This window comes from Procambarus clarkii, chromosome 34 (assembly GCF_040958095.1).
Source record: "Procambarus clarkii isolate CNS0578487 chromosome 34, FALCON_Pclarkii_2.0, whole genome shotgun sequence".
NCBI lineage: Eukaryota > Metazoa > Arthropoda > Malacostraca > Decapoda > Cambaridae > Procambarus > Procambarus clarkii.
In genome coordinates, this window is record NC_091183.1 from 22,207,814 (window position 1) to 22,223,705 (window position 15,892).

General features: G+C 42.2%; 1 protein-coding gene across 1 annotated transcript; it reads left to right on the forward strand.

Annotated features, from left to right (window-relative positions):
* The first annotated feature begins 667 nt into the window (after nucleotides 1-667).
* On the forward strand, nucleotides 668-8,601 carry LOC138371025 (uncharacterized). Its single transcript, XM_069335666.1, has 5 exons — nucleotides 668-718; nucleotides 858-1,037; nucleotides 3,150-3,896; nucleotides 5,491-5,659; nucleotides 8,042-8,601. The coding sequence occupies exons 1-5, from the start codon at nucleotides 668-670 to the stop codon at nucleotides 8,599-8,601; spliced, it is 1,707 nt and encodes a 568-aa protein (XP_069191767.1).
* Nucleotides 8,602-15,892: the final 7,291 nt, after the last annotated feature.

Genomic DNA, 15,892 nt, shown 5'->3' on the forward strand with positions numbered 1-15,892 from the left:
ATTGTGCAGGCACAATGGAATTTGGGGAAAATGGGGAATGGAAAATGGATGGAAGGGAAAATAGGGGGGAGGAAAAATTGGGGAAGAAAAATGGGGGAAATAAAAATAGGAAATAAAAATGAGGGAACGAAAAATGGGGGAAGGAAAAACGGGAGAAGGGGAAAATAATGGAGAGAGATAATTGGACGAGAAAAAAAAATAAGGGAGCAGAAAAATGGGGGGAAGAAAAAAACCCGGAGGAGTAAAATAGAAAATGCTGAAATAGGGAAGAGAGAGAGAGAGAGAGGGGGGGGGAGAAAATAACCCCCCAACTAAACTCTATAACCCTTTAATATCCTCTCAAAATCCATGGATAATTACCTAAGCATGGATAATTACCAAAGCATGGATAATTACCTAAGCATGGATAATTACCTAAGCATGGATAATTACCTAAGCATGGATAATTACCTAAGCATGGATAATTACCTACGCAAGATATCTCTCTATTCAGACATGCGTTCGAAGGTCAACAGCTTGAGCCAAAGAAAAGCTGGCCAAGCTTTATGGAACAAAGCATACACTTAAGGCGCTAAATATTCCCTGTAAACTCATTCTCTTTCTGTAAGTTTGTAAACTCATTCTCTTTTCTGTAAGTTGGAATAGCGAGAAAAACCCTTAAGCTGCCATGGATAGGTTCCAGCGTGTCCTGGGGGTATACTCGAGGAGAAGTCCTGAGGTATACTAGTGACAAATCCTGAGGTATACTAATGACAAATCCTGAGGTATACCAAGGACAAATCCTGGGATATAAATGAGGAAAATGGGCTTTATAACCAAGGAAAAACGAGATACTTTTAAAAAGAATTTTTTTTCAGAGAACTGATGTCCCACCTGTTGGATCACCGCCTCTTGCCAAGGAAGCTACACGAGATCACCACCTCCTGCCCAGGAAAAGGCGTACATCACCTCCTCTAGCCAATGAATATAGGCATCATCACCTCCTCTGGCCAAGGAATAGGCGTGCATCGCCTCTTGTTGCCAAGGAAAAGGTGTTGGTCAGCTGAAAGAAGAAGGAAGTAGGCCGCAGCAAAGGAGAAAGAACCATCTTGTCACCCAAGGAAAAGTTACCAAGCAATAAAGTCTTCAAGAGAATGACAGGAGATTGGACGTTACCATTCGTGAAAATATCAGATGATGGATGTCGCTGGAAATGAGCCGGATGCAACTCAACAAGGAGCCGGATGCCACTGAAAAGGAGCCGGATGCCACCCAAAAAGGAGCCGGATGCATCTCAAAAAAGAGCCGGATGTCACTCAAAAAAGAGCCGGATGCCACTGAAAAGGAGCCGGATGCCACCCAAAAAGGAGCCGGATGCATCTCAAAAAGAGCCGGATGTCACTCAAAAAAGAGCCAGATGCCACTCAAAAGGAGCCGGATGACGCTCACAAAGAGCCGAATGCAAATAAAAAAAAGCCAGATGCCACTCAAAAGGAGCCGGATACCACTCACATAAGGAGCCGGATGACACTCAACTAGGATATTAACTGGACAGCAACAAATCGATAAGACGCTTATTAAACTACTACATGTAGCTAAAATGACAATTAAACCACAGCATACAACTAACATGTTAACCACATAAGGCGGTTAAAATGTTGATTAAACCATCACAGATAGCCAAGATGTTAATTAAATCAACGCAGATAGCCAAGAAGTTAATTAAACCTCCACAGATAGCCAAGAGGTTAATTAAACCTCCACAGATAGCCAAGAGGTTAATTAAATCACCACAGATAGCCAAGAAGTTAATTAAACCACCACAGATAGCCAAGATGTTAATTTAACCATCACCGATAGCCAAGAAGATAATTAAACAAAACCAGACTGTTAAGAACCCAGTGGTCAGTCTGAAAGAAAAATAACACGATATGACATCTTAATTCACGAAGATTAATCAAACTAAAGACTGAAAGGCTTTCACAGGCCTTGGAAGCTGGAAAAGCTGGAAAAGACTGATAAAATAAAGATGATCTTAGAATAGCATTTAATTTGTTGACGTTGAATTATAGAACTGAATTTAAGACTGTGTTTATCAGCTCATAAAGCTAAGCTATATTTAAAGTCACGAATTGTTAAAACACGTAATTAAAACGATTTTTATGTCTGTAATCTTTTTTAAAGACTTTAGACTTTTTTAAAGTCTGTAATCAAAATATTAACATTTCTCGTCGAGCAAAAATAACTATTACTAGCGTCTTCAATTATTTTTTTACAGTTAATCATTTATGTCAATGTAGTGGACACCATACACGTATTTTACTTAATTTTTAGATTTATATCAACAGAAATGTGTAATTAGGGAAATGTGTATTTGCAGAATATGGTCTATAATTTTAAAAGCGTATAATTGTGTTATATTACCGAAGACGAAACAGATTTTCATATGAAATCCCACAACAGTAGTAATCTGGTAATTACCCCCCCCCCCACCTCCGTCCCATCCCAAATCCTTATCTTAATCCCTTCCAAGTGCTATATAGTCGTAATGGCTTGGCGCTTTCCACTAGTAATTATCTCCCTCCATCGTAATTATTAGTTTTTATTTGTATTAGTTTTTTTAAAAAGGTGGTAAAGGAGTTGATAGGACTTCTAACTCCTGTTGGCAGACTTATTGGAGCTTTCCAGCGCCCGTTAGCTCATTTCAAACCTTACCTTAGTTTTCCCCTTACAAGACGACCAGGTAATCAATTACCGTCAGGGTTGTTGTTTAAGATTCGCTACCTAGAATAAAATTTTCCAAGTAGCACGGGCTATGGTGAGCCCGAAGTGGACTCGTGCCGTCAGGGGTATCGACTTACAGCTTGTTTGTAAACGATATCATATACGAGAAACAAGCCCTCTGCGTCAAGCGACTGAAGGCATTTGCTTCTGGTGAAGGCTGAAGCAGCAATATACAGCGTCACGCAGTTTCGTAACGCAGAGAGAAAGAGAGAATTTGTTGTCGATGCAAGAGTGTTCATGCAATGACCCGACCCCCCCCCCCCCCCCCCCCCGCTGTCTGCTGTCGTGTCGTAATCTCAACTCACGATAAGAGCTTGTTGAAGCTGGAAAAGACTGATAAAAATCCTTGAACTTCGTCATCTAGCAGAGAAAAAACCCACCTACAGCTGAGGGCACGACAAGAGGCTCGAATCCCCGGCAGAGGGGGGAAGGAGAAGCAAGCAACAGCACCAGTAGAGGGGAAGGAACAACAAGTAACAACACCAGTAGAGGGGAAGGAACAACAAGTAACAGCACCAGTAGAGGGGAAGGAACAACAAGTAACAGCACCAGTAGAGGGGAAGGAACAACAAGTAACAGCACCAGTAGAGGGGAAGGAACAACAAGCAACAGCACCAGTAGAGGGGAAGGAACAACAAGCAACAGCACCAGTAGAGGGGAAGGAACAACAAGTAACAGCACCAGTAGAGGGGAAGGAACAACAAGTAACAGCACCAGTAGAGGGGAAGGAACAACAAGTAACAGCACCAGTAGAGGGGAAGGAACAACACGTAACAGCACCAGTAGAGGGGAAGGAACAACAAGTAACAGCACCAGTAGAGGGGAAGGAACAACACGTAACAACACCAGTAGAGGGGAAGGAACAACAAGCAACAGCACCAGTAGAGGGGAAGGAACAACAAGTAACAGCACCAGTAGAGGGGAAGGAACAACAAGTAACAACACCAGTAGAGGGGAAGGAACAACAAGTAACAACACCAGTAGAGGGGAAGGAACAGCAAGTAACAGCACCAGTAGAGAGAGGGGGAGGATGGAGGTTTCTCCTCTGCCAACCTACACGCTCTAGACCTCATCCAATACCCGCAAAGTGCACGGAGAAGTCTCAAATGTTGTCTTCCTCTCGTCTGAGTTGTGTATCTTAACATTTTCTCAGAGTTTCATGCCAGAGAATAGCATCAAAAGGCCCTCCGACGCTCCGAGTGAGGAAGTAATTCAAGTGAAGAGGAGAATGGGGAGACAGAAGCAAAAAGGCTTCCTGTATTCTACATACATATCTGAGAAATCAAGTGTGTGTGTGCATGCGTGCGTGTGCGTGTGTGTGTGTGTGCATGCATGCGTGTGCGTGTGTGTGTGTGTGCATGCTTGCGTGTGCGTGCGTGTGTGTGTGTTTATCTGTGAGAGTGTCTTTTCGCGAATCTGTGTACCTCTCTAGAGTACAAAAGTGAAAATGTTACATTAGTGTTAAATGTATATATAAACTTTGTGTGACAAATAAATTGCGACAGTTATTTGGCGGAATTGGACGCCTATTTCACGGCCACTTTGTTGCACGATCTTCATTAATTATCAGGTATTTAACTTATTTCCTTGAGGCCCTTAAGTTAGCCTCGTGGGGGGAATTAAGTTAATGTAATAGGATACATCAAGTCACTACGACGATTTTTTTTCCCAGCAGATGACACAATTTTCTTGGAACTTATTTAAGAGGTGTCCATCCTTCTGAATTGATCGTTATTAGCGACAGCTTTGTTTAGTGCAAGGTCGAAGTTCAATCCCCCGATGAGTGATACGGTTAGGCACTGTTCCCTCATTACTTTCGTATGGTCCAGGTCATTTGTCCTCATATTTTTCCCAAGTGTCATGTACTCATTCTGGCTTACAGCTTTCTCCTCAATATTGCCTTATCTTGCTTTGCTTATGAAGTATCCCTCCCTTGGAGTCCTCCTCTTCTATTCCGACTTCACAAGCACACCCACACCCACACGCATGCACACACCTCGGGACCTCGTAGCCTGGTGGATAGCGCGCAGGACTCGTAATTCTGTGGCGCGGGTTCGATTCCCGCACGAGGCAGAAACAAATGGGCAAAGTTTCTTTCACCCTAAGTGCCCCTGTTACCTAGCAGTAAATAGGTACCTGGGAGTTAGTCAGCTGTCACGGGCTGCTTCCTGGTGTGTGTGTGTGTGTGTGTGTGGGGTGTGGGGAAAAAAAATAGTAAGTTAGTAGTTAGTAAACAGTTGATTGACAGTTGAGAGGCGGGCCGAAAGAGCAAAGCTCAACCCCCGCAAAAACACAACTAGTAAACACACACACACACACCGTCACGCACGCACATTGTCGATGGCTGTAGCGAACACCCCCCAACCAAGAAACTCACTGTCTTCACCGTTCACCAATTGACGCGTCTTGCAAGACGGTTCGTTTATCACCTGTTCTCTGCAGAATTCTGGCAAGAATCCTGATCGTTTCCTTGTGGGCGAATAAGAATCGGAATCGCCTCGGACGCTCTTCATCTCTCTTCCAAGACGTCACTATATCACTAATCATTCGCTCCAGGTCTTCGCACAATAAAGGGAACACTTAAGAAAATTGGTCCTGGACGATCTGCATGATGAATTGTGTCCCAGCGAGTGGCTCTCAGAGGGGTGGAAATAGGTCACCGAAATGACTTTAGCTAGTGGTGCTTGCAGGCTCGAACACTGGTCTCCAAACCGATGTATTTTCTAGGTCTTCTTCCTTCGTTCCTTAAGGTCTTCTGTCACCAACATAACAGAAGACATCTTTCGGACCATCGATATGATCTTTAATGGTCTGGGTATCGACTCCAGTAGTGATGAACAAATCCACAAGGGCCGTGACGAGGATTCGAACCTGTCTGGGATGCTCCCGGACGCAGGTTCGAATCCTCGTCACAGCCCTTGTGGATTTGTTCATTTGATGCATCACGTTAGTGTGATCTCTGTGTGTGTCCAGTAGTGATTCTCATTTCTAAATATTTGCGTCGTCTCAGCACAGGGATGCAAGTGATGTCGGTAATCATAAGGACTCTAAACCTTTGTGGATTATTTAAACGGCGCTGAATGAGCTACTTAGCACATGCTCTCGACTCTTATGGATTAGGCGATGCTCTCTCGTCCTGCTATCAGGAAGGTTATATTTCTTGCTCTCAGGAGTATTGTCCTTCCTACTTGAAAAGAGTTGCCCTCTCCTTTGGGCAAAGTTTCTTTCACCCTGAATGCCCCTGTTACCTAGCAGTAAATAGGTACTCGGGAGTTAGTCAGCTGTCACGGGCTGCTTCCTGGGGGTGGAGGCCTGGTCGAGGACCGGGCCGCGGGGACACTAAAAAGCCCCGAAATCATCTCAAGATATAACCTCAAGATAACCTCCCACCTTCACATAGTTACCCCTCCCACTTTCTGGGACAAGATTTTGACCTCACCTCCCGTTATCACAAATAGATAAGCATACCTCGCATCTTGTCACACATGTCAACAACCATCAATCGCTTCCGGTCGCGTGTCATCAACCACAACTACCAACGCCTGGTCAGTCGACATCAACCACCATCACTGGTAACGCGTCAATGAAGTTAATAATTAGCAGGATTTCATTTGGAGAGATTTGTCATGGTTGATCAGATGAGTTGATAAACACTCACTCCTCCCCTGTCGCCCACTCGGCTACGTGTACGCCCACTCGGCTACGTGCACGCCCACTGCGCTTCGTGCACGCCCACTCTTCAACGTGCACGCCCATTCTACGGGCGTGTAGAGAGTGCCAACTGACTCCTACAGCATCTTCAGTGAATAATAATCATAGACTCTCTGAAGACATTATCGTGTGACCTTATTTTGTATATTATACGGACCCCAGGATGGTATTACATAGAACCCCACTCACAGATGGTATTAAAAAATACAAAAACAGGTGGTATTACATCTTCGACGTTTCGAGCAAACAGAAAAACCAGTTTCAAGTCAACTATGTGTGCCCCTTGCTAGCTTTATTTTGTTCAGAAAAATCAAGTTGCCCTAATGACCCTTGCAACCCCAACTAGGTCTATATCAGTCGAAAGTAATTTGAAACAGTACTTGAGCTTTGCAAATTAACTAGGCCTACGGAAGCCTCGTTTCCTGCAACATAGACAAAAAAAATCGTCGCGAATATTCTTCTAAAAGATTCTTCACTCAAGATTCGATGAAAAAGAGTACAAGATTAATCACGTGAGCTGCTACGAGTCTACCACCAAATCGGAAGCTCTCATACGAGAATATCGTGAGCAGGTGATTAATTATAAACTGCATTAATCATTTTAACTCATCAAATTAAAAGTGTCATCTCACTAATAGTTTTAATTGAAGATTTAATGAAGATAACATTGGACATCATTAAATCTCCGATAATTTTTTTTTTAATTACCTGGCTCATCTTACATGTGATGTAATTATTGTAATTGAACTCCATTAGTCACTATGAGAAGGGATGAAGGGTTGGTGGAGGGGGGGGGAGACAATGAGATAATTGACGTCCCTCTGAATGACTACTGACGTTCAATTACAATAATTATATTTGTATTAGGTATCAAAGAAACCAATTATCAAAAATATCTATCACATGAAAATATTATTGTCTAATATTACATTGACAAATTCGTTTAATACTAATATTTTGCAATCTTCCAAAAAATATTTTTTAATCGGTAACGGATGGTGTTCGTTGAATGCAGTTTCGCTGTATCCGGCTACAGTGTATCAGGCTACAGTGCATGTTTCAGGCTACAGTGCATGCATCAGGCAACAGTGCACATATCAGGCTACAGTGCATGCATCAGGCTACAGTGCATGTATCAAGCTACAGTGCATGTATCAGGCTACAGTGCATGTATCAAGCTACAGTGCATGTATCCGGCTACAGTGTATCAGGCTACAGTGTATCACTTAATCCGGTTAATACTTTACATAACTGTACAGTAGTAAGCATCCATCAGTCTCAGGAGACTATGGAGTTGCTCTCTGGTTGTCGGTCTGGAGTGGCCTCTCCAGGGCACAAAGCCAGAGTAGGTTGATATGAGAAAGAAGCTGTTACCCATGCAGCAGGTTCCCTTACTCTCTCTCTCTCCACGTACGCCGAAAGTCTCCAATGGAAAGGCAAACGCCAATACGATTGGTTCCAGCGCCGTGAAATATCATCTATAGACAAACTGTATTATGACTCCTTAAGACAGAGAAAACTATCGCCATCATGCGTACAATATGAAGCGGTTTAGCCAAACCAGCAGAGCAAGAACCTAGACTACCTCAGGTGCGTAGATTACCCCAGGTGCGTAGACTACCTCAGGTGCGTAGATTACCTCAGGTGCGTAGATTACCTCAGGTGCGTAGACTACCTCAGGTGCGTAGACTACCTCAGGTGCGTAGATTACCTCAGGTGCGTAGATTACCTCAGGTGCGTAGACTACCTCAGGTGCGTAGACTACCTCAGGTGCGTAGATTACCTCAGGTGCGTAGACTACCTCAGGTGCGTAGACTACCTCTGGTGCGTAGATTACCTCAGGTGCGTAAATTACCCCAGGTGCATAGATTACCTCAGGTGCGTAAATTACCTCAGGTGCGTAGATTACCTCAGGTGCGTAGACTACCTCAGGTGCGTAGATTACCTCAGGTGTGTAGATTACCTCAGGTGCGTAAATTACCTCAGGTGCGTAGATTACCTCAGGTGCGTAAATTACCCCAGGTGCGTAGATTACCTCAGGTGCGTAAATTACCTCAGGTGCGTAGATTACCTCAGGTGCGTAAATTATCCCAGGTGCGTAGATTACCTCAGGAGCGTAGATTTTAACCCTTGTACGTAGACTAATGCACTGTATTTTTTACGGAGTTTCTTTTGCCTTGCTGCAAGAGCCCGCGGACTCACAATTCGCCACATCGTAAAAATTACGACTGTTCTACCTAACCCAGGAACGTACCAACCCACGCAACCCACCTAACCTACCGAGCGTAGAAAACTGTCAAAATATTACGGTGCGTGAATTTTGGTTCTAATGCGTCGCATTTTAAACGCATTAGGTAGTTACCGTACGAAATGAGACACATTAAGGGAGAGGAGGAGAAGGAACTGATGAAGTGCTCGTCTATCAGTACTTATCTATCAGTGACTAAGAGGAACGTGAGGACAGGAGGGTATAGGGATTATAGAAATATATAACTGATCAAGAAGGCTGTGATTGATGCGTCAGACGGCGTTTAGCAGTGTCTAACAGCCTGGTTGATCACCAGGTCAGATCACAGTCCGGGTTGCTGCTACACTCATTCATTGTCCATAGCTAATCTTAGAGGGGGAGGGGGGGGTTCGCTTTAGGTCAGATAAGCATCTCGGTGTATCAACTCAGCCACGGAATACACATCTTGGTATGTATTAGGTTTCAGGGTGTATATATATATATATATATATATATATATATATATATATATATATATATATATATATATATATATATATATATATATATATATATATGTCGTAGCTAGTAGCCAGAACGCACTTCTCAGCCTACTATGCAAGGCCCGATTTGCCTAATAAGCCAAGTTTTCATGAATTAATTGTTTTTCGACTACCTAACCTACCTAACCTAACCTAACCTAACTTTTTCGGCCACCTAACCTAACCTAACCTATAAAGATAGGTTAGGTTAGGTTAGGTAGGGTTGGTTAGGTTCGGTCATATATCAACGTTAATTTGAACTCCAATAAACAAAAATTGACCTCATTCATAATGAAAAGGGTAGCTTTATCATTTCATAAGAAAAAAATTAGAGAAAATATAATAATTCAGGAAAACTTGGCTTATTAGGCAAATCGGGCCTTGCATAGTAGGCTGAGAAGTGCGTTCTGGCTACTAGGTACGACATATATATATATATATACACCCAAACACAGAATCTACTGCTTAGTGTATAATAAATACTCGAGAGAGCAGAATACACCTCTCGGTGAATATTTAGACGTAATCCTTGTGTATTTAGGCTCGTGCTGCTGCAGGCCATTGTTGACTCTGCCAAGTTTACCAAGAGTGTAAACTGAAGAAAGAGCCATAATGACTTGTTGTTGTGTACCCGGCAACCACGAGGTCGACTCGTCTCCTGTAGACTATGAAAACCGAATTAATTTGAGAGAATTGCGTGAGATTAATTATATTTTTTGAGTTGTGGATCAGTTTACATTATCTGTTGATTTAGATGAATGATTAGGTACTATTGTTGGCCTCATAACCTGAATGCACTCGGGCATGGGGTTGAATGAGTTCATATTCTCCCATGTTCTTCATACTCATATTCTTCCTATTCTTCGTTTCTGGGGTGGTGGTACAGCGGTGCAGCACTCACCTTTGTAAGCCTCTTAACCCTTCCGCTCTTCCAATAGTTTGGAGACAATATCTAATCTCGTGAGCCTTTTTGATCCAAATTCCCAAAATAATTCTCTTGCATGGAATTTTGGCGAAAAAAAATATGTGCTATAATTTGGCCGAGGGAACCTGCAAAAGACTTAGTTAACCCCAAGAGATCGCAGAAGAAAAAATCCATTTGCAATATTTATGAAGTTGAAAATTCTAAACGGATATTTTTAATGGTTTTGACCACAGCAGCTGTGTAAATAGATCTGAGTCCAGCATTTGAATGCATCTGGCATTCAAAAATACTACTACAAAAGCGAAATACAATTGGGAATTACAAACAACATTCTTAAAGTGGTTTTGAAAGATACTTAAAGAACACTTTACATTCGCCAGTAAAGTAATATTTAGCCCTAAAAATTTATAACATTTAGAGTGCCCAAGGAATCAATTTTAGGACCAATTCTCTTCCTACCGTATATCCTTTCGAAGGGGTCTAAAACCATGTTTTCTGCTGTAGGCAAAATACTTTTATGATACCAATAACACGTTAACACCCGAAATAGATCTTACTTTATAACTAATCTGTAGCAAAGTAGACTTTTCCTCAAAGGTCAGCAAGGCTTATTATATTGCTAAGACGCGGGAACAATCCCCCCGAGCAGTAAAATCAAATCAAATCAAATCAAACAATTCAACTACCTAGTGAGACAGCCGTAACAGGCTAATTGTCCAGACAACCATTTCACGGTGTATATCTTGAGCATAATATACATTATGCTCCTGTATATCTTGAGGAATAACTCATATAATCCTCTACCCAACCTCACGTAAGACAAATAGATCTCAACAGTAGTCGAAAGAATAACTAAATTCAGGAATTTGTACAAGTTTGTGGGGTACCAACACTCAACAGTACAAAAGAAATTTCACCCTTTTGGGGTGTGTTTACAGGTGTCATAAGTAACAAATTGTTTTACCCTTTACAAGACAGGTGTTCAAGTATCAAAATTTCACTCTCTCTATATATATATATTTAAATACAGGTGTTATAGTAACAATATTCACTCGTCAGTCACATTCAACACGAGAGAAAATGCGAACTCCACAACGATTCAAACTTTCACTCTGTCAGTCTAAACTCTATTCCTCTAGTTGTAACATCCTCCTCCTGTGTTTAATGGCTCGTTTAACACCCTCCCCGCCACCCTTCACAGTGTTTAAGAGTGTTCAATGCAACATTCTCCAGTGTTTAACGCTTACCGTTCGTGACGGCAATTTTTGGACCACAGGCCAGACACACACTGGTTCAGCCCTCCAAGAAAACGCTTCACAAATTGGAGAAAAAAACACCTTCCCCCCCTCCACTTCCCAATTTGGTTTTAAATCCACTTACACGCATGCTTTCCCAAACTAGCTCTCTCAATTACCATATTTTTTTTTTCAAAACTTTATGGGCCTCTATACAAGTGCTGAAACTGACTTACGATTTTGTTGAAGCACTATAAAATGACGTCTCCTGGCTTCAAGACATAATGGTTCGATATTAACACCTGCAGGTGTGCTAATCACGCAAGGAACGTCAAGGTGAATCCTCACGTCTTTGAAAACACTTTGAAAACACTTTGAAAACACCTTCCTGTTTTATCCTCTCGTGATTCAGCGCCCCTTTTATAAGGGACGTTGACATCAACATTGAGATTAATATTGCAAAGTGACTGCAAAGTAACTTTGCAAATATTATATGTGCAAATATTATATTAAATATTATATTATTAAATATTAAATATATATATTTAAATATATATATATATATATATATATATATATATATATATATATTAAATATTAAATCAAATATTGCAAATATTATATTAAATATTATATGTGCCTTTGCAAATATTGCAAAGGCACATATTGAAAGAATATATGATCCAGCAGACACTCTTGTGTCTGATGGAAACCATTACAGTTTATAGCAGACACACTTCTAAATTCTCACCTTAACCCAATGTACCAAAAACCTTTCCCAAGTTCAATCAAAATGATACAAAATGCATGTACTTACCACAGCTGGTCTCAGGGTCGTGTGAAAACGTTTGAGGGTCGTCATGGCAGGCATTGGTGGCCACGGAAGCCACACCACCTGGCCAGGGTAAGCCACACCACCTGGCCAGGGTAAGCCACACCACCTGGCCAGGGTAAGCCACACCACCTGGCCAGGGTAAGCCACACCACCTGGCCAGGGTAAGCCACACCACCTGGCCAGGGTAAGCCACACCACCTGGCCAGGGTAAGCCACACCACCTGGACAGGTAAGCCACACCACCTGGCCAGGGTAAGCCACACCACCTGGCCAGGGTAAGCCACACCACCTGGCCAGGGTAAGCCACACCACCTGGCCAGGGTAAGCCACACCACCTGGACAGGTAAGCCACACCACCTGACCAGGGTAAGCCACACCACCTGGCCAGGGTGAGCCACACCACCTGGCCAGGGTAAGCCACACCACCTGGCCAGGGTAAGCCACACCACCTGGCCAGGGTAAGCCACATCACCTGGCCAGGGTAAGCCTCACCACCTGGCCATGGTAAGCCACACCACCTGGCCAGGGTAAGCCACACCACCTGGCCATGGTAAGCCACACCACCTGGCCAGGGTAAGCCACACCACCTGGCCAGGGTAAGCCACACCACCTGGCCATGGTAACCCCACTACCTAGCCATACCATGTGTGAACATTGGCAAAATTCACTACACAGTGGGCACTTTTGTTGGTAAGGTTCACTTTTATATAGACACTTTTGTTTATAATGTTCGCTTTTATATGGGCACGTGTTCATAATGCTCACTTTTATATTGGCACTTTTGTTTATCTGGTTCTCGTTAATATAGGCACTTTTGTTTATAAGATTCACTTTTATATAGGCACTATTGATAATAAGGTTCACTTTTGTCTTGGCACTTTTGTTTATAAGGTTCACATTTGTATATATACACTTTTGTTTATATGGTTCACTTTTATACAGACACTTTTGGTAAGGTTCACTTTTAAATAGGCACCTTTGTTTATAAGGTTCACTTTTAAATAGGCACCTTTGTTTATAAGGTTCACTTTTATATAGGCACTATTAATAAAGGTCACTTTTTTAAAGGCAATTTTATAAGGTTCACTTTTATATAGGCACTTTTATTTAAATGATTCACTTTTATCTATTGTTCTCTTGTTAATGTTCATTTTTATATTGTGCATTATTTATCAAGTTCTCTTTTATATTGTGCATTATTTATCAAGTTCTCTTTTATATAATGCCTTGTAAATAATGTCCACTTTTATTTGTAATATTCACAATTATATAGACACTATTGTTTATAATACTCCTATATGGCCACTTCTGTTTAAAACGCTCGCTTTTATACACACAAACACACGTCCCTTTGCGTTTTGTGTACGTCAAGAAGGAATCAACTCGCCTCACTACCTTGTGAAGGTTGTTTACAGTCCAATTAGAGCAAGGTAACTCGGCCCAGTTGGCCGAGAGGCACCAATCACCACCCACCGCTGCCAGTTCCATCACACCTAATGGCCTCGTTCAGGTGTTCTGTCTGTCTGTCTGTGTCTTTCTGTCTGTGTGTGTCTCTGTCTCTGTCTCTCTGTCTGTCTGTCTGTCTCACTCACTCACTCACTCACTCACTCACTCACTCACTCACTCACTCACTCACTCACTCACTCACTCACTCACTCACTCACTCGCTCACTCGCTCACGTTGTCGGCTTCCTTCCTTCGATCAAACGTAAGCAATTGGGGTTTTAAATGTAACGTAATGCTTGTTTAATGTGTTCAGTTTTTCCCTGTTGAGGCTCGTTCAGCAGATCGCTGAACAATCAGATCATTGAACAGATCAACGTGGGTGTGCAACGGGTCTGTTCATTTGTCAACAAGAACCCCTAGACACAAGTCTGTATGGTAAGTTTTACACACATATAATGCTTGAATCTAGTCTATAAATTCTTGTAATTTTTATATATAAATTGTTATATATGTAATTGTTATATATATATACGTTGATGTATAAATTATACGACATCAACGGAATTAACTGCACTCCAACTAGCTGCTAGTATACTAGAAACACAAAATGTTTCTGCCATTCAAGGTCTGCTATTAGAGTGTTTGAACACTTCTGCTACATACCAACTACCTTATAATAGCCATCGCCGCATAAAGGGATCAGATTCTCTTTCAAATCAATGCCAACTCACACAAATATAACTCATCACGATGACAAGAGTAACTAAACTAGCACGCGAAACAAATATTTTATATATATATGGGTAGTAAATGACATCTACTAGTGTGTGTGTGACATAGTAAAATAGCCAGGATTAGGCTATTTTCTGATATATGTGTGGCAAGTAGTTGTAAATGGCTAATCTCCCAACCCTGAACACTCTATGTAACTTCTTTACAGTCTCCGTGGTGTAGTGGTAAGACACTCGCCTGTCGTTCCGCGAGCGCTATGTCATGGGTTTGTATCCTGGCCGGGGAGGATTTACTGGGCGCAATTCCTTAACTGTAGCCTCTGTTTAACGCAACAGTAAAATGTGTACTTGGATGAAAAAACGATTCTTCGCGGCAGGGGATCGTATTCCAGGGACCATAGGATTAAGGACTTGCCCGAAACGCTACGCGTACTAGTGGCTGTACAAGAATGTAACAACTCTTGTATATATCTCAAAAAAAAAAAAACTGTGCGAATGGGAACTGGGGTCGTAATCTCACTATTGAATATCTAAACTACTCTTCTCACGCTCTTATTAAATTAACATTTATGCGAGATGGGTTGGGGCGAGGTTTACGTTCCGTATCACGTAGTCAGAGGCTCGAACTCGCGTCATGTATTATTGGGTTGTTGCATAAATTCCCAAGTAATTAAGTTAACAACGACAATAATGAAAGCTGGCAACCCACAACCGCCACCTAAGCAGGACGGAGTTGTGCTTGATGGTGAACCTTCAAACTGCATGTTCGAAGGGATGTAGTTAGGTAAAAACGTGTAGAGGTCAGGCAACGAGGTCAATTCTCATCCCTATTATGAACAAGCAATCACTCGAGTCATACAACACTCTTAAACTATCCTCGTTACTAAGGCGTCGAGGGCGACTACCAACGAGGCGAGTGACGGGAGGCCGTCAGACTACCCCCACCAACGGCTGAGAGGGCACTGAGGCATTTAGGACAAGGGCAGCCAGAGACCTCTGGTGATTATACCCCAAAACACACGTCAACTGAACTGCTCCCTCAGTTTCCCTGCCCTTTCTCCTGGGGAAATATGATAAAAATAATTGTGTCCAGAATAAAATCTTCACATAGAGCTTCTTTTTGATAATTACTTACTTACTTCACATGGGGCCAGATTCACGAAGCAGTTACGCAAGTACTTACGAACCTGTACATCTTTCCTCAATCTTTGACGGCTTTGGTTACATTTATCGAACAGTTTACAAGCATGAAAAGTTGCCAATCAACTGTTGTTATTGTTATAAACACAGCCTCCAGGAGCTTCGCAGCTCATTAACTGTTTAATATTTGTAAACAAAGCCGCCAAAGATTGAGAAAAGATGTACAGGTTCGTTAAGTGCTTGCGTAACTGCTTCGTGAATCTGGCCCCTGGTCTTCACACGGTTTTGATATGGAAATCGATGCTAATTATTATTCACTGACCCTAAATAAACAAGG